The 20,113-nt window shown below is 32.6% G+C and overlaps 1 protein-coding gene across 2 annotated transcripts; it reads right to left on the reverse strand.

Annotated features, from left to right (window-relative positions):
- Positions 1-1,817: 1,817 nt before the first annotated feature.
- IAR1 (ZIP metal ion transporter family) lies at positions 1,818-16,664 on the reverse strand. Of its 2 annotated transcripts, XR_016530667.1 has the most exons (12): positions 16,055-16,664; positions 15,451-15,534; positions 15,271-15,320; positions 14,378-14,429; positions 11,469-11,576; positions 5,234-5,460; positions 4,391-4,540; positions 4,174-4,281; positions 3,137-3,238; positions 3,004-3,048; positions 2,558-2,928; positions 1,818-2,013 (listed from the first exon to the last, which is right to left on the reverse strand). XR_016530667.1 is itself a non-coding variant. In XM_039036474.2 (11 exons), the coding sequence occupies exons 1-11, from the start codon at positions 16,335-16,337 to the stop codon at positions 2,773-2,775; spliced, it is 1,365 nt and encodes a 454-aa protein (XP_038892402.2). In that variant the 5' UTR covers positions 16,338-16,664; the 3' UTR covers positions 2,454-2,772. The 2 variants fall into 2 exon arrangements, 1 of the variants encoding a protein (XP_038892402.2); XM_039036474.2 differs by lacking the exon at positions 1,818-2,013 and having other exon boundaries at positions 2,454-2,928.
- Positions 16,665-20,113: the final 3,449 nt, after the last annotated feature.

Raw genomic sequence — 20,113 nt, forward strand, 5'->3', positions numbered from 1 at the left:
ATATAAAACATAACAAAAATATTCAACTAAAACTTCCTCATTTTGATTTTACACTAACAGACATTAAAGAAATGAGAAACAATACTAAACAAGAGAAAGAGAGAGGGAGAGAAAAATAAACGAAATACCTTATTTAATAATCTTTAAAAAGAAATCTTTTTAAATATTCTCTAACAAATTTAAACAAAAATATCTAATAATCTAAATTAGAAAAAAATATTATTAAAATTGTGCATTTCAATTTGCGTGATCAAAGTGAATTGTTCATCGTTTACTTTTAGAAAAAGAAAAAAAATTGTATATGAATTACTTATTTAATAAAATAAGGTATTATTTTATTCGACAATTAGACAAGATTAGAGCTAAACAGCATCTCAACAATATTGAATGAACCAAGAGCTACAGAGAATGTGAAAGTTTTAGATCAAACACAAATAGTGAACTCAAGAGCTTCATACTTCCCAGCTCCCTAATCGAACAAATCTCTGAAATGGTAGACATCATCAAACTGATGATCTCTAAAGATGATTTGAATGTCCAGAACAAACCGCACCTCTCCTAAATCTTTCATTTAGAATTGGGGTCACTAACCAATTCTTCATTTCGTAAATGATAATTGGTAGAAATACAAGTTATTCTATCTATTTTATCTAAAACAATTAAGAAAAAATGTTGAAAATGCGACAGCTAAACTTGAAAGGCAATACAAAATATACAAAATATAAATAAATCTATGGTTGTTCTGTATGTCCTGCAACTCTATAAACAAACTTTAAGTTGTATATCTTGAAACTCTTCTTGAATTTCTCTTAGCTTTCAAATCTCTCATCCCATAAAATATAGATCTTATATGTATAAATGACATATCTTCTTTGATGATGCTTTTTTTTTGTTTATCAAATATATAGAGATTGATTTGTGAATTAATTTTTTCTTTGTCAAATGTTCAAAGATTGATTTGTGAATTAATTTTTTCTTTGTCAAATGTTCAAAGATTGATTTGTGAATTAACATACTTAAATAGGAGTGAGGGTAGATTGATTTGAGAATCGCCCTTAAATAGGAGTTTAGGACAAAATAAGAATATTGCTAAAAATGGAAGGTAAAATAGGAAGTTAAAGATCCTACCCATTTTGCCCCATATTTTATAGTATAAATATTCCAGCACATTAGGTTATAAATGAAAAAAAAATGATGACTTTAGGGCATTCTTGTAATTGAGCATATTTAATTAGACTGTATAAGCCTAAAAAAATATTAGATATATTTTTCATCTTAAATTATTCCAATTTTAATCCAATGATAGATTATACTATCATTGACAGACTTGTATTGATCAACCGACATTACAATATTAATGCATCAATAATATATCAATATTCATTAAAAATTCATTCTAAATATATCATTAGTATATCAACAATCATTCTAAATTCTCTTCAAGTTTCAGTTTGACAATAATATAGTAATACTCACTCAAACGTAAATTAAAGATCCGTTTGAATTGACTTAAAAAAAGTGTTTGTTAAAAAACTCATTTTGATCTGATCAAAACTATTTAAAATACACTTCAAAAACTATTTTGAGTTGTTATCAAACATTCTAGTTTTTTTAAAATAACTTATTTTTTTAAATTAAACATTTAAAAATATATTCCAAATATGCCATAAATATATCGATACTGTGTCAGCAAGATTTGTCAACCTACTTTAACAATACAATTATCAACACACATTCAAAATTCATTTAAAATATAGCATTGGTTTATTAATACTCATTAAAGACTAATTTTCAAGTATATCATTAGTATATCAATATTCATTCTAAATAAAAGTTAAAATATAACATTGATAGTATATCAACATTAAATCAATATTTTAAGTATAATACATTGGTGTATCATTAATATACTAACATCTTAAGAATACATTTGTTCAAATATATCGACGCCAGTTTAAAATTCGATTTCATATATAACCTGTATCAGTTTGTGAACATTCATTTAAAATGGTCCTACAAAGACATTAAGCCATTATGAGTTGACGATAATGTATTAGAAAGACAATACTCCTAAACAAATGAATACAAAACTCATGAACCCTTGTTGGCTAATAAATTTACTCTCTCAATTGCATATTTTATATTTGTAGATCAGTCAATTGATATTTCAAGTATAAACTATCAAAAACACCATTAATATGCATGTTCATACACCCCATTGGGGGTAAATTTGAAACAATAAAAAGAAAATCATGACTTCATGTATCTTTGCAAGTATATATATATATTTAAGTTTTGTTTTTTTTTTTGGCTATTCTTGCAACTGTCTAAAAATTTGAGAGATAACAAGCTTAAATTAAAAGGGAAAAAAACGAAATGGTTTTCAATGTGCCAGAATGGTTAGCAAATAAGGTACAAAAGAACATAACAATCACAACATAAAACATGAGAGCTTAGACAAATTAAAAAATAAAATAAAATAACACTTTTAAAAAATAAAATAAAAATCTATGCATACAACATTAGCACTTCCTAAGAGAAGGAATAAAAATCTTACCGAACACAGTCTGTAAGTCTCCAGTTATAAGATCATTGCGTGTATTCTCTTAATTTCCATCTCTGCTAATCTCACACTAATTGTTGATCAACTATCCACAAAAGAAACAGATACAAAAACGGACCAAATATGAACATATTTAGTTTAATCAGTGTTTATACCTGGGAAGCCAGTACAGATTTGAATTCAAAGAGCATACTTAAATGCACTCTGATTCATTCAATGAGGGAAATGCCGAGCGCGACAGCCATTCCAAGTACAAGTGAAACTAATTGAAATGCAGTTGTTCTTATAGTTGATTTACTGTTACTATTCATTTCGGCTAGTACCCCAGCTACCGCAATGTATATGAAACCACCCGCGGTAAACCCCTGAGCATGTTTAAATCGAATCGATAAGAAACCGTTCTAAATGAACATAATAGAATTTTAGCAGTTATTTCTCACCTCAATCAAAGATGAGTGTCCTGGATCCGTCCCCATTAGCAGTGCCTACGGAGGTCATAGAAGACAGATAATTGAATTGTGTATTCATGTTCATGGAATGTTTAAGCTGTGCGTATGATGAAACAGTACTTACAATTGCAGTGCCGGCAAGAGCCACAAGTGCAGAGAGGAAGTTGAAGAAAAGGGCTTTGGCAACACTGAAACCGGATCTTACCAAAATACCAAAATCCCCAATCTGTACCAAAAGCAAACATTCGAAATCTAAATAAACACATTCAACGAGCAGCGGAACATTGTAAAGAAGATGACATGTTGCCTCATAAGATTATACTGACAAAAAAGGAACTCAGGTTCATAAATCATGGGTGCTGCTGTCGCCGCCATGTTGTTCAGTTCTTTAATGGAAGACTAAAAATGCTGACCGGGGACTAGTGGGACAGTGCAGTGCATAGTTATATAACTTCCTAACAAGCCTCAATCTTAGATCAACTATTGACCCAAAAGCTTAAACTAATAGGTGAAGGTAAATTTAATATTATATTATCCACCTCCTCACAAGGTAGAAGCATATAGTTCAACCAGCTACTGATGGTTTAATTGGCAAAGCAGAGCAGAGTTTTAGTTTTCATTCGTACCTCCATTCAAAATATTAGAAAATAGACAAACAAGTAGACGATTTAACTAAACCACTACAATCAGATTAATGGACACGTTAATACCTTCCAATTGTATAAATTTCTCTAGCTGAGATTTACCATATCACGCAACAGAATAATCTAGTATGAAGTACATGATGAAGCTACTGTAAAGGAAGAACATTTGCTAAAGATATTTTCTGGATTATGCGACTCTACCTACCAATCATGAGCAAGCTAAGGGACAGGCAAAAGGAGGAAAAATCTAAAATCCATTGTTTAAAGTTAGAAACTTTCTCGAAACTGAGATAAGTAAAACGGAACTCCTAGTCCCAGGGTTAAAGATGGGCGCCTTTGTTAAAAAAAAATTGGAAAATAGAGAAAACAATCTAATCAAACTAAATATGTAAGGTTAACTTAAGGGAGCCTGGCTTGATTTGTTGATTTTACCAGAGGATATTATCATTTTCAGCTACCAAAGTGATCAAATGAAATGCCTGATAGTCCAATAATGATAGTCAAGAAAGAAATGAACCTCTTGCGGGAGTTCATGTGCAAGCAAAAACACTGTTCTAGACCATCCACCAACAGATCCATATAGCAAGAAAGCACTTCCCAAGGCCATCCCATCAGTGAAATTGTGCTGCAACGCCAACAAAACCCCTCAAAATTGAAGTTCGATCATTCTTAAAATAAAAAACTAAAATGGAAATTGAACACATGGAAGAATTGAGGCAAGGAGAGAAACATACAACACCATCAGAGAATAGATTAAGATAACCAAACACTAAATTTGACGGTGTCTGAGCTGGAAATTCTTGCGAGGATTTGACATCAGCAGTGGGGCCATTAGCAGCAACTAGATCTTCCTTATCATCTCTGGACGCAGATTTTCCATTTCTCTGCATAAATCTAGCAAGTCAGAGAAGATATATCAAACACTCAGGTACTTGTCTAATGTAATCCATATGGATAGTAGTTTAACCAAATATCTATGTAGTAACATTCCACAATTTATATGAACATTAAAATCTCCGCAGTTACCGTTGGCGTGGGATTTTTTTTTTTTTTTTGGTTTTTTGTGTCTCATAAGAAACAATATATGGAAGTGAATATTGTCAAGATGTCGACCAAAATTGATAAGAAAACCTTGCAAGCACGACAGCTGAAACCATAAAAATCTGAAAAGATGGGTTTTATTATTAAAAAAATAGAAATACAACAAAATAAGGCTCAATTGCCAAAAATGGTTAGAATATTGATGGTAAAAAGAGCCTCTTCATTCCTCACTGGAAAGTAGGAAACAATGTGTATTTTTGGTTAAAATACAAGTATGAAGGAGTTGAAGCCTCAAAAATTTACGAAAGAGAGCCAGTACATTTTTAATTGAAAAAGAAAGGAACGTATATCTCTCTTAAAGAAAACAACAGCTTCACGCCCAGGAGATTTCTTTGGAACACAGATCAGTCGAACATACAGTTTAGATCCAACATCAAAACAAACACATGGGCAGTTTGTTCCTTAAAAGATCAATCACAAGTTGGTCATTTTCGTTGTGTCATACAAAATCTAGTACCAATAACTCAACAGCTTACCTTCTGAGGAACGGATCTCTGTGGAGCTTCTTTCGAGTCATTTGGCAATCCATCCAACAACTTAGCTCTGCTTTTTTTGTAAGTGGTGTCACAAGAATCACTATCATCCTTCAATTTTTTGTTCTTATGGTGGTGGTGATGACCATGACTCCCTCCATTTCCTCCCTCAGAATTATCTTCTACATACCTCACTATCTTCTCTACAAGAAGAAAAAGCACGATTCCAGCTGCAACACCCATACAGTATTGTAGTTACTAACAAAATGTTTTACGCCCAGATTTCATTTTTAAAAGAGGATCAGCAAAATCTATAATATCAGGAAAGTAGAAGATGATATCAACAAACACAAAGTTCTTATTTTTTTTTTATGCATTTTTATATAACATCTAATATAAGATGAATTTTAACTCATCTTTTTCTTTTTCATAGAACAATGACTTTAATAGCATTAACACACAAACTAAAATATATAAATATGAAATCAGACGTAATCTCAATCATGATTGGTAAGGAAACGTAGAAGTCTTATGAATAGGACCACACTGTAACTCTATCTTCAAGAGAGCACACTTTTCCTGATAGCTTTCGATTTTCTTTAAGAAACCATTGTTTAGATAGGTAGCCACCATGAGATTTGAACTCATTCCCAAAATGCCTTTTACTTTTTTCGTATGCCAGGTACTACTATGTTAATCTACAGTAGGTTTCTTTGTGATATTATGGTTTGTTTAGGCTTCATGACACCATTGTAGAACGTACATTTAAGCATTTCCACTTTTCTTTTAGAAAAGAAACAATTCCGTTGATAGATGAAATAATGAGGGAAAAGCCGAAACGCCTATTCATGAATTACAAGAACGTTCTCCAATGAGAAATTAACGAAGAGAAAGATGATAGAACCCAAATATATTGAAATATAAACAGTAACCAAACTACAAGATAAACCAACTAATTTGAGGTACTTGGACCCTCCCAATCTAGAGATCACTCTCGAGCTCTAGATCACTCACCAAAATATTACTTATCTTCTTCATTCCCCTCTCCCTCTTTTTTTCCCTCCTTTAAAAGGGAAACAAGACTTTTCATTGATAAAATAAAAAGAGGGCAATGCTCAAAAATACACAATATAAAAAAACAAAGGAGAATAATAAGATAATAGAGAAAATTTGAAACTTAACGAAAGAACTAAAAGTGTTTGGATACAAGTTTCCCGTCCCCCTTTATTTATAACAAACAAGTATAACAAACTCCATAGCTAATTACTAATATAACTTTAATACTCTAATAACACCCTAATACCATTCCTATAATAGGACTATAATCCCTAAAAGGGTGTTAACACTTACACCAATACATAGCATGGAAAAGAATCAAATACATACAACAATCAAAGGAAGAGAATGTTTCAGAAAATTCTGGCATTTTGTTCTACCCCAACAAAGCCAAAGAAAAGTTGATGTAGCCTAAAAGATAAAAGAAAGAAATCTCCAATACTAAAATCAAAGAACTTTATTATGAATCAAAAGTTTTCAATACAAGTTGAAAATTATTCTATTCATAGAGAATTGGAAAGCAAACTAATCCTTATCCTAATTAATCAATGGAAACTAATACTAATCCTAATCCTAATCCTAATCAACCAAGAAAAGTAATCATAACTCTAATCAATTAAGGATTTGACCAAAATTCCCTAATTTACTCTAATCTTTCCTACTACATTAAAAGTTCTATTAAGAGCAAGCCATAAAAAGTCTTATTCGCACCACGAAAATGGTGCCCACCAAAATTGAAGAAGCTGACAAAATGTTGTTAGGCAAGGTTAGGGACCAATGATGTCCTAATACTAGGAGCAAAGGAACAAGCAATTAGTGACGAAGAGTCTCAGAATCTGCAGTAACACATACCGGACAAGGAGGAAAAAGGTTGATGTATGAAGTTCTCTGTTGTATATGATTAATTGTGTTTATAGCTCCAAGGCTAGGTTCCCTAACAAAGATTTTAATCATCTTTGGATATGCATCTTCCAAATCACCAAGTATAGATTATTCAAAAAAGCCTCGTTAATATCTACAAGATCATCCCTAAGAGATTTAACTGCAAAAGTATCAGAAGGATCAGGAGGCCAAGACTAGTAATCATCGAGGTTTCTTAACCTAATTGAAGAGAGAAGAGAGAGATTGGCTCATTTGGATATTTCCAAATCAATTAAGATTCAGACAGAGGCTCAAATCCCAGGCAGCAGTAGATAGAATTCCAACGTCAAAAAATGTGATATTTGGATGAGAAGTCAAAAAAGACGAGAAAAGGCAATATCAATAGCTCCATGCTCCACAATTCAACCAAGAATCATCCCAAAATGAAATCAACCTACCATTACCAAGACGGGCAAGCATAGCACATAACAAGATTCAGAGTTTAGCAAATATGATGCCAAGGTGACTTATATGACCCCCTCAGTATGAGACTAGGCCAGGCCAAACACACAATCAAACTCAGAGATGTAATTATGCATAAACTTCTCAAATATTCTTACAATCTGCACACAGTGCTAAAAGGGAGAATAAGTAAACATGGGTCTCATTCAAGACAGAAAATCAAGATAAGCCTACCAGCTTTAGAGGATAAAATGTTATTCCATGAGGCTAGTCTCTCTGTAATTTTGTCCATCACTGGGTTCCAAAAGGAAATGGATTTGGGATTACTTCCAAGAGGAGACCTAGGTAAGAGGGAAAGGAAATTCGGACCAAGATTCGGAATCTGGATTCAGTACCTAGTGGCCCCGGCATTCCCCTACGACCTGGCCACACTATCCACTTGTCTTAAACTGCTTCTAAGAGTGAAGACTATCCCAACAAACCAACACGGGTCTTTTCAACATGCTTTATCCTCACATGTTTCCTAGGAAAATCTCCAGGAAGTCACCCAACATAGAATTGTTCCAAGCTATGTAGGCTTAACTTTCGGAGCCACCAAAAAGGAAGGAACACCTTGTTGATATAGGTAATAATTTTCAATTCCTTTAAGCCTTTCTTAACCAAACATCATATCCTTAGGATCCCTCTCATTCAAATGTGATCTTGATTCATTCATTTACCCCTCCTAAACTCCGATGTTACATGCTCACACCAGCTTCTGCCTTGGTTTGTCTTTGAACCACATCTTACTAGGAGAGGTTCGCTCTGATACTATTTGTAACACCCCAGACTCAAGATTTGAATCGTGATTCGAAATTTGGATGGTCCCAACATTCCTTTGCATCCCCTATGACCTGGTCATGTTATCTACTTGCTTTTAACTACTTCCAAGAGTAAAGACTACCTCACAAGCCAACACAAGTCCTTTCAGCATATTTTGTCCTTATATGTGTCCTAGGAAATTTCCTAAGAGATCGTCCAACATAGAATTATTCCAAGCAGGCTTAACTTTGGAGTTCCTATGATTAAGCCGCCGAAAAGAAAGATGCACCTTGTTGGTATAAGTAATATCTATCATTTGGTTGTGATCCCAGTTCATTCATGTACCCCTCCTAAACTCATGAGGTACACTCCAACTTCACAACCTACCACGTCCACCCAACTCCTGCGTTTCTCATCATCACAACTAAGCCTCAATTTGGCATTTGCTCCAATTCATCTTAAAACTAGATCACTCTTCAAAGAACTTCACAGTATGATTCAAATTAAGAATGAAACTTCATTTACAGAGCATAAAAAATAGTGTCGTCGAGAAACTGAAAGTGAGAAAGAGCGACATTCTTCTTTCCAACCTCAATAGGCTCAATGATTTTTCCTTCAGCACTCTAAAACGAGCCACCTAGAACATCCACATCAAGCAGTAAAAGAAAGGAAGATAAAGGGTTCCCTATCTCAGACCTCACAAACAACACTTTGCCTCTAGGGCAACCATCAAGTAGGAAGAAATGACTTACGTGTCTCATACAACTCTACATCCACATCCACCATTCATACCTAAAACCCTTCTTTTCTAAAACCTTATCCAAGAATGACCAATCCACATGATCGTAGGCTTTTTCAAAATATTTTAAGAAGCATTCCTTTTTTTTTTTTTGTACGTCTGTAATCCTTAATACCCTTATTAGCTATAAGAGCCTAATCAAGAATCTCTTTTCCTAAAACAAGGGCCCCTTTGAGACTCAAAAACCATCGACAGAAGCACCCTTACAAGGGATTAGCCAACACTTTTGCTAGGATTTTATAAACACTAGTAATGAGACTAATAGGCGTGTATTCCTTGTCCTTGTTAGCATTTTCCATATAAGAATAAAGCAGACAAACGTTTCAGAGATGGCCAAAGCAAACAACAGATACATATCAAACCATGTCCTAGTATGCTCTCTATTCTCCATTAGTCTTTCCATAAGCATCTAGTATCGATAAATTAGGTACCAACATAATTGTTTAGCAGCAAACAGCATAAAGAAGTATAAATACAGATGCCAATAAAGTAAATTTCCTTAACAGAATTGGATATATATGTCCTCGAAACAACTGAAACACAAATAAATGCACTAAAAAGCACCACCGAAGTTGTTCACTCATGAAAGAGAACTTGAAATTAAGTTTAGTGTATCATCGCAAGTTTCCATTGACAAATATATTTAAATATAAATATAAATAGTAAAGCCTAAAATATAAATATTAAATCTTGTTTGATAACTATTAGGTATTTGGTTTTTGAAAATTAAGCTCATAAACACTATTCTACGTATAAGTTTCTATGTCCTATTATCCAATTTCTACCAATGTTTTAAAAAACCAAGCTAACTTTTGAAAACTAAAAAAAGTATTTTTCAAAAATTTGTTTTTATTTTTAGAATTTGACTAGGAATTCAAGCGTTTCTCTAACAGATGTGAAAATAATAATTGAAAATAAAAACAATAAAAAAGAAAATTAAAAAAAAAAAGAGCATAATTTCAACAACAGAAAACTACGGGTGCGCTTCCTGATCCATTTTCTCTTAGTAGTCCCGAGTTGTTCTCTTTTGGTTTTTCTTCATGCTCTTTGTATAACTCTCTTGTATTTTGAGCATTAGTCTCTTTTTATCTTATTATAATAAAGAGGCTCGTTTCCATTTCAAAAAACAACAGAAAACTAAAAACAATATTGTAATCAAACGAGGTCTAAATAACTCCAAAAATATAGAAACATAAACTAACTCCAAAGTTAAAAATACGCAAGTAAAAAAAGAACATCAACTAACTTCAAAATAAGTTCGAAAAACATTAAAAAGAATACAACTTTGTTTTCAAGACTTTTTTTCTAAAAAAACAAAAAAAGAATACTGCTCAGTACGAAAGTTGCTCATGTTAAAGCTTTATCATGGTGTTCTCTCTTCAAGACACTTTTTTTGACAAGATACAACATTTTTCCTTCGTTAAAAGTATGGAAATAGACCACTGCTCAAAGATACCAGCTCCAAAAGAAGCAAAAATAAACAAGGCAGAAAATAAAAAGGAAGAAGAAATCACCAACAAAGTAAAAAATAAAGAAACAAGAATCAGAAAGATTAAAACTAGAAAAGAACAATAAACCCAGCGCAGCTACGATATATATTCTGAGCGGAAACAGAAATGAAAACACCATGAGAGAACTAAACAAATAAAATTCAACAAATGGTCAGGGTTGAAAGAAAATGAAAAGTCACCTTTGATAAAAGGATATGTGTACGAGAGACAGAGAGAGAGAGAATGGTGGATGTTGTATATGATATTTTGAATAGTTTGGTTATGTTAAATTTCTTTTTGATGAAAACAACTACTTTCATTGATAAAAAGTGAAAGAATACACGGGCAAACAAAAAACAAGCCCATCAAAGTATCTCAAAATCAATCAAATCTTTTCATTTTCCTTCTTTCTTTCTCTCTCTCTCTCTCTTTTTTTTTTTTTTTTTGTGCATTCTCTTTCTTTTTCAATTAGAAACATTCAACCCGGGTTTACTAATTCTTGAATCGGAATGATCTGATTCAATAACAAGTCGCATGATACGGTATCTCGAATTGTGATGCATGTAACTTCTTATCCAAAACCATAATTTGATTTGATTGCCTCCATTTCGATTTGAATCCTATGATACATGTCGTGTATCGTATGATTTTAATTAAACTCAGCCCCACATTTACAGTTGTAAGGCATTAACAAGGCAAGTTCGTCTACAAGAACTAACAACATGAAGAATGAAACAAGGGTTTATAAAACGCAAGGTATGAAACTAACCGAGGACAGATATTCCTACAGAAAGATCTTCCAAGGTATGTGCATGTGAATGCTCATCTCCTGAATGACTATGATGGTCAGCGTGTGAATGAGAGTGCTTGCTACCACCTGCCAGGAAAAAAGCAATCCCTTGAAAGATTTGATCAAGCATATAAATTTATAGCTGAATCTTGGTTTTTCTCATCATAATAAAGACCATATGTTTCAGTAATTATGACAGACAACTTTGCATCGTAGACTCTAAGATATAAAGAAAGGGAGGATAGGACATTCTCTCATCAAAACCAGTGGAGTTATAAAGAGGCTATCAAGAAAAATAAAATTACAGACTACATATTGATAACATTTTACCGCCCGAGGACAAGAATAAGGCTATTGTCAGTTTTCCTTCTTCACTTCTATGTTTATGTTTACAAATGCACCTATTCTTTCAAAAATCAAGACGATGTCTCCACAATAGGTGATCATAACATTCGACTAAAGGACATTAGATTTCTTCTTGAAGGCATGAAATACAAAATGTTATGCATCAAGAAATTTGAATATCATTAGGTAAGCACCCTTGAAACTAGAGCTCCTAGTACCACCACATATCTTTTGAAGAATAAATGCTCCTGATCTTCACAGCCTCTCACAAAGTGAGAACTGTTGAAGATGGATGGCCAAATCAGGAGCTCTATTTTACAATTAAATATTACATTAATTACAAGAATACAGAAGTGGAACGGCAACATATCTTTCCAAATCTACTCAAAAATCAAAATTAATACAACAAATCTCCCATCAGCATTGAGTGAAGGAGAATAATGACAAAAGTTCTTAACTAAAGCATACCAAGAAGATACCACAAGCCATAACAGTTCCTAAAATGAGGGATCTTTCTCCTTTCAAGTAGGGGATCTTTTAAAATTCACTGGTTATTCTAGAGAAAGAAAAAGCCCATAAGACAATCTGATATTCTTGGCCACTTATTATTCTTGTTTTTGTTTTTTATAACAAAACAAAATTTCTCATTCAATATTGAAAGTTGCAACAAGCATACCAAAGACTCCAAAAAGGAGATTACAAGAAAGCTTTCCAGTCATAACATACATCATTGTTAGAAAATTTGCAAAAATCTCTCACACCCACCAAGAAGAAGCCACCTTCAACTTAGGCTACGTTTGGCATTGTGCTAGCTGTGTCAAAAAGCCATTTGGAAAAAATCGTAACCATTTTTTGCATTTGGTAAAATTAGATTTAAATCAAATCCATTAAAATCACTTTTAAAAACACGTTCATTTCACGTTGACATTAAAAGCATTATCCTTCAAACTTTTAGATTCTCCTAAAATCAAGTAGAATTTTTAATTTATATTTAATTTCCAATTTTATACTTTGAAAAGAATATTTATTTTATATATTTATCTATTTCTCACCTAATCAAATCTATTTTCTATTTTTCACAAGTGTCATCATTTTAAAAAAAAAGTATATCATATTCATTTTTTAAAATAAAGCTATTTTCCTTAATATTAAACAGTTAATTTATAACAAACAAAATTTATCATACTAAATAATTATTTAAAATTTTAAATTACAAAAAAATTAAAAAAATGTTTGATTATAAGTCTATTTTAGTTATTATATCTAAAATAAGATGTTCTTGTATTTATTAATCAAACACTCTAACCTACTTTTTCAAGTTTAAGCTAAAATTTACCAAACACAATTTTACTTCTTTTCACATCTATTTTTCTAAAAGCACAGCTGCCAACAATTATTTTAAAAGTTACATCAATCCCAAACGGAGCCTTAATCAAATCCAACAAAACTCTATGAAACCATAAAACTTACCTTCAAACATCCTTCTATTTCTTTCATCCGAAATACCCCAAAATAGTGCTTTAGTCAGATTAGTCCACAAAACCTTTGCTTTCTTTTGGATCCCCAAAGAAGCTTAACAAGTTATTGTTAACATTTGCATCAAAAACCAAAAAATCACAAACACAAACACTACACAACACTGACAATGTGACACATCAATTTCTGAATAATTGTCCAACCCTATCCATTCTAAACATCACTTGAAGCTGAAATCCCTTTTTTACCCTTCTTGGAATATACTTTTGTTAGAGGTTTAACAGTAGCATGCTCATGTCAACTCCCTTTCAGATAATCATCTCAAGACTACACCATATTTTCAAACCTATGACCCATGGAAAGGAGCACAATATCAGTACATGCACACCAAAACAACCCGACATTCTCCTTGAAATTTCATCCCCAAATTGCTTCACTTCTTAACTCCAACCAACACATTTATTGTCCAGAGGTAGCTCACTAAGTCTCGTGAAGCCCACAATTAATAGAAAAAACCAACACCTTGCTTGTATTTCCCCCTTGGCACACAAAACACGTGTATGCAGAGTGGCAAGAAGTTAGTCACCTCTTGAGACTCACAGAAGAAGTCACGTAAACCAAACTCTTAACATAGTACTGTGTACCCACATAATGTGACTTTAAGCCCACATTTTCTTGCCTTAAAGTCAAAACCCAACCTCAACTGTTGGGATTGTTATACCAGGCATCCAAAAGTGCCAACTGCCAAGTACAACGCGGAGATGATGTAAGGTAACATGTACCCCATATTTATGAATTATATGCATGCAAAGCAGGCTTGCACTATCTGATAGAAGGTAGCACAACATCCTAAAATGAAATCAGACATTACATTAAATAATGAATAGATTCCCGATGCATTTTCAACTAATAATTACACTTTACAAACATTGCATACATCCTTCCACATTTTTGTACGTGTTGACCTCTGAAATTATAGTAGGAAACAAAATAATAACATAATTCAAATTTATGGAATTAGGGATGCCATTTTCAAGTATTGAAATGTCATCCAATCTGTATCATACCAAATGCATGAGGCAACTGGTGAAGAAACGCATCCCCTAACATAGCCCCTGCCTGCAATAGAATAATTTCAGTTCAAATGAGCACCAATGTAGAACCTAGAAAATAGAGACACCTGATCAATTATGGGGTAGAACCTTCGATTAAAACATTTTTCAGTCTTTTCTCCTTCCAGATTTTAATAAAAAACTAGTCTATATACTGCTATGCATATTTCCAAAACTCAACTTTATGTGTTTAGGTATTTCTAGGCTAGCATATTGTTGAATGTTGGAGAAAATTCTTTCTTATTCCAAAATATAAAAGACAAAAGAAAAATGCATCATCGGCTTATTTGCTATCAGCACATCAGGAACCTTTTCATATTTCACACACCTATACAATAAATTGAAATTTGAAACTACAAGAACTAGAAACAGGAAAAAAAAATTATCTGAAAGTGAAACTACCACTTCACATGCCTTATAAATGTACCAAATATCAAGTTAATGGCATTTTACTAATATCAGAATCAGAGAAAAAAATATCAGCATTATGAAGGTAATAGCCTTGACTGATATCAGCATTATAATGACATGATATGTTTCGATAATAATCTCTTTCCAATTAAGAAGTTGAGCAATAAAAGACAAAGTCAGGATAAAATATTAAAAAAAAAAGATGTGGTAAGAAAAAAAAAAAAAGGAGATCTCCACTACATCACCATATATGACCAATGTGAATATGAAACCCCAAGACCCATGCTTCTACTCACATAGCAGAAATATTTGTATCATTTCACCATAGTTCATAATAAAACCAGATACATACAGCAGTCATTGGAATCAGACTTCATAAATCAACTTATATGGAACAAAGGATTCCTATCAGGAATAAGAGGCTTAGAGAATCTAACCCCAAATAAAGCCAATGAATCCACAATAGCTTTCGATGGTTTGCCTCGAACTGCAATAATTCAACATTTCAGTTCTTGTGATGCCACAAGCCTTTTTTACGAATAAAAAACCACTTTAGAGTCAATTATGTAAGCTGGGAGATAAGAAATTACATGTGCATTTAACGCAGAATCACTCACCAAAAATTACTGGCAAGAGTATTAGGCAAATAAGAGATGCCATGCTAATCAACAATGAGCAGCCCAATGCACGAATCCAGAGACCTATGAAAAAAATTACAAAAGATACATCACTGGAAAAACAAAGAAGTTTTACTTGATACAATTACTATATATAATAGGCAAGAATGGCACTTGAATCAGTTCAGCTGCAAGCCCACCGAAGAACCAGATAAGAACAAAACAACATCAATGAACATTAATGGTCTTTCATCAGAAATAAACAGGAAATAAGTTTAAACAACTCATATACATTAGTACTGTGAAATTAGAAGGCTCCTTAAAGTCAAAGCTAGGGACAACCCCCTTAGTCCCAACAAGCATAGCATAACTGCATAACTCCCATTTCCTACATGATTCTTTCTACCTCTCCCACTTAAATGTCCATCGAATGCCAAATGCTTTACACAAGTAAGTAATTCACAGTCCTATATATCACGCTCCAGTCTCTGTAATTCTAATAAACGAGATTAAGAAACTACCTACCTTCCCCGATTAAAACAAAATACTAAAAATTACAAGTTTCCCGAAGACAGATCCAACAAGGAGCAATTTAAGGAATTACCCAAACCAGAGAGCTGGGAAAATCCAAGACTATCATGATCATGAACGACATAGGGCCGTTCAAATCCATAAAGCTTCATATCCTCCTCCTCCGCCAGCTCCTCCGGTAGCAGCTTCGACGTAACCGACACATCCTCCTCATGCCGATGGTGATGGGCGTGGTGTTGATGGGCATGAGTACACTGATGATGCCCGTGGGAACCATGGGCAAAGCTCAGATCGAAAAGCAGGGAGAAAACAACAGCAGAAACAAAAATAAGTGGGGAAACGGTGGGATTGGGCATTATGTGGAGGGAATTGAGAAGAATCCGGGTATGGCGGAGGATTGAGGGAGAGAATTGTTGAGGAAGGGATTAAGAGGATTTGCAGGTGCCTTGAATGGTGATATAGCAAACGGCCAGTAAGAAGAGTAGGATTATGCCGACTATGATGCCGAAGGTCACTACATCCATTTTTTTTTCTTTGTTATTATTTAAATTTTCTTGCGTGTGTGTGTGCGTTTTTAGTAGTTAAATGTAGAGAGGGTTTTAATGGCGGTCTGAAAGGAGATATTTCAGAAGCCCTAACGCTATGTTGGGGATGGTACCGGCAACCCACTTTCAAAATATCAATCAAAATATTCGATTTTACGGAAATATTGTATTGATAGAAATTTTGGGAAAAATTATTGAAATCAATGAAAATTATTATAATTAGTCTATGAAATTTTGATTGTGGCTTAGATAGTCTATAATTGATCATTTTTAATCACAATTTCTATAAAGTAATACAACATTTAGATGTCTATCGTAAATATTTGTATAAATGTTTATGTGTATCAAAAATTTTAAAAAAATGAGAAATAACTACCAAATAAGTTTAAGTATATTTTGAGGTGAAATAATGTAAAATAATGAATGTTTTGGATGGTTAAATAAAAAAAATAAAAAATAAATAAACTCGTATCAATTTAACTTTAAAGCAAAACGAAGTGGAAAATTAATTTAAAATGTTTGAATGAAGTTAAAAATAAATATATGTTATTTTTTATGGGTTTTCTAAATTGAATTTTTTAGAAAGAAAAGTTTTGGGTAAAAAATAAAGCCGAAAATTGAGAAAAAATGGAAATTAAAAAAAGTAACATATAACAAAGGTTCAATCCTTTGTTGAAAATGACATTGACGAGTGAAACAATAGAATCGTGTATAATCAGAGCCATAAAATTGATAAACTTGAATTGAGCTAATATAGTTAATTTTTAAAAAAATGAAATTTTTTTGAAATGTCGAAATTTCTTGTGAGATTTTCTCAAAATTTCGTCGAAACGAGGAAATCAAGATATTCTCAATTAGAGAAATCTCCAAATTCCGTCGAATTTGAGGGAAAATCGAAATTTTCCCCGATCCAAATTTTGAGGCCATCAAAATCTCAAAATTTTGATCGAAATTTTGAGATTTCGATGAAAATTTTAAACCATGCCACCAATGCCAATTTTTCTTCTTTTTTTATTTTAGTTAAATTGAAGGATAAATGATAGAAAATATCTTTAGAACCTGTTTGGATTGCACATGTTCTTTCATTGATATTTTGAGATTTAAATGTCAAGATAATTATTTTAACCTGTATACTTAAAAGTATGGACTATGTACTTTATTTTTTCTAAAGTTAATTTAGCTTTAAAATTTTAGTGGAGTATGAAGAAGGGTAAACTTCTTACTTTATTTTTTCTAAAGTTAATTTAGCTTTTATACTTACAAACACTTGGTGGGTAGATTATAGTGCTAATACTCACATAAGTATATCTATGCAGGGTTGCCCATGGAGCCGACTACCAAATGATGCTGAAAGTTTTATTTATGTGGGTAATGACAAAGCAGTTCCAGCTGAAACTATTGAAAATTTTATATTACTTTTAAAAACTAGTTGTTACTTGAATTTGGATAAGACTTTTGTTGTATCATCATTTAGACGGAATTTAGTTTATATTTCTAGTTTGGACAAATTTGAATTTTTATTGTCCTTTTGGAAATAATAAAGTTAGCCTCTTTTAAAATTCTAAGCTTATTGGTACCGTTTCTTTAATTGATTTTAATTGATAATCTATACATGTTTGATTCTTTTGCTTCATTTAACAAGAACCTGTTATCTAATTCATGTGGTATAAAATGTAAATTAAATAAGAATTTTGCTATTTTATGGTACAAGTGTTTAGGTCACATCTCTAAACGGTCCATAGGCTTGCTTCAAATGGAATTCTTGATTCCTTGATCTTAGTAACTTTGAAGTTTGTGTGGAATGTATTAAAGGAAAACAGACAAATATAAGAAAATTAGACACTAACAGATGCTCAAACGTCTTAGAACTAATACATATTGTGGTTCATTCCTTACGGCCTCTTGGAATGGACAATAATATTTTATTATGTTCATAGACGACCATTCAAGATATGAGTACCTATATTTAATTCATGAGAAGTCTCAATCTTTGGATGTTTTCAAATCTTTCAAAGTTAAATATGAACTTCAACTTGGAAAGAAAATAAAAGTTATCAAGTCTGATCGTGGTGGTAAATACTACAGTACATGTAATGGAGCAGGTGAACAACGTTCAGAGCCCCTTTCCAAATACCTAGAGGAATGTGAAATTGTCTTGCAAAACACTATGTCGGAAAAATCCAGCATGAATGGTGTGCCGAAAAGGCAAAATAGAACATTTAAGGATATGGTGAGAAGTACCGTGGGTTGGATTGAGGCACTTTTTAGACCCAACCCAATCGTTCAGGTTGTAAATTTCTTGGACTGGACAACTCTTATTAAATAATGAATCCAATCCAACCCAACCATGAAATTTTTTTATTTAGTTAGTTCGGGTTACTAGGTGTGTTCATCAATTGGGTTGGGTTGGGTTAAAAGACTTTTTAGACCCAACCCAATTGTTCGGATTGTAAATTTTTTCAACCCAAATGACCCTTATTTAAAAATGAACCCAACTTAACTCATGAAATATTTTGGTTGGGTTGGTTTGGGTTAATCGAGCCATTTATTTAAAATTTTATTCTAGTTTAATTGTTTTCATATATTGAATTAAGATTAACAACTCAATTTTAATTTATATAGTGAAAATTTTCTTTCTAAAGTGCAAAAAAACTACTTTTAAGAGTTATTGAAAAATAGGTTATTCAAAAAATATTGGAATTAAATAAAATTAAAATTAGTATATGTATAAATAATTGTTTTATAAGTAATAAAAATATATGTATTTTTTAAAGTTAATAATAAATTCGGGTTGGTTTGGATTATATTAGATAAACCCATTGAACCAACCTAATCCATAAAATTTTCATTTATTTGAACCCAACCCAACCCAAACCAAACCGCACGAGTTGGGTTGGGTTGATCGTAGAGATGTCCACAAAATTCCCAGGGTCGAGGACCCGCCCCGAACGGGATGGGGAATCCTCGAATACACGGGGAATGGGGGAGGGAGTGGGGAATTTTTTTTTGCTATTTACGATTCAGGGCCGAGGACGGGGAATATATTCCCCAACCCGACCCCCCCCACCTCGACTTTGTATATAAATTATAAAATTTTAATATATATATACATTCATATTCATATTGTAACCTTTATAAGTTAATTATGGATGTTTTAATTATTTATGTTCAAGATTTTTATACTTTAATACTTTAGATGTTGTAATATTTAAGATAGGATACTCTAAATGTTGTAATTTTTACAAATTATGAGAATGTAGCATTTTAATTATATTTTTTTAATTTACATGTGTATTATTGTTTTAATTAGTAAAAGTGATAATATTTCATTTAAATGAAAATTCTATTGAAAATGTTTAAAGAATTGTAAAAAATATATATATTTAATTGAAATTAAAAAAAATGTTAGAGAAAAATAAAGGCAATAAATTTTTCCCCTCGGAATCCCCGCCCCGTTCCCTGTTGGAAAATTCGTGGGGACGGGGAATGGAATAGGGGGCCGGGAGCGGGGACGGGGAGGGCTTCTCTGTCCCTGTCCCCGTCCCTGTCCTGCCCCGTGGACATCTCTAGTTGATCGATTTTTTCGG

Source organism: Benincasa hispida, chromosome 7 (assembly GCF_027475165.1).
Source record: "Benincasa hispida cultivar pf3 chromosome 7, pf3_genome.v1.1, whole genome shotgun sequence".
Classification (NCBI taxonomy): domain Eukaryota; kingdom Viridiplantae; phylum Streptophyta; class Magnoliopsida; order Cucurbitales; family Cucurbitaceae; genus Benincasa; species Benincasa hispida.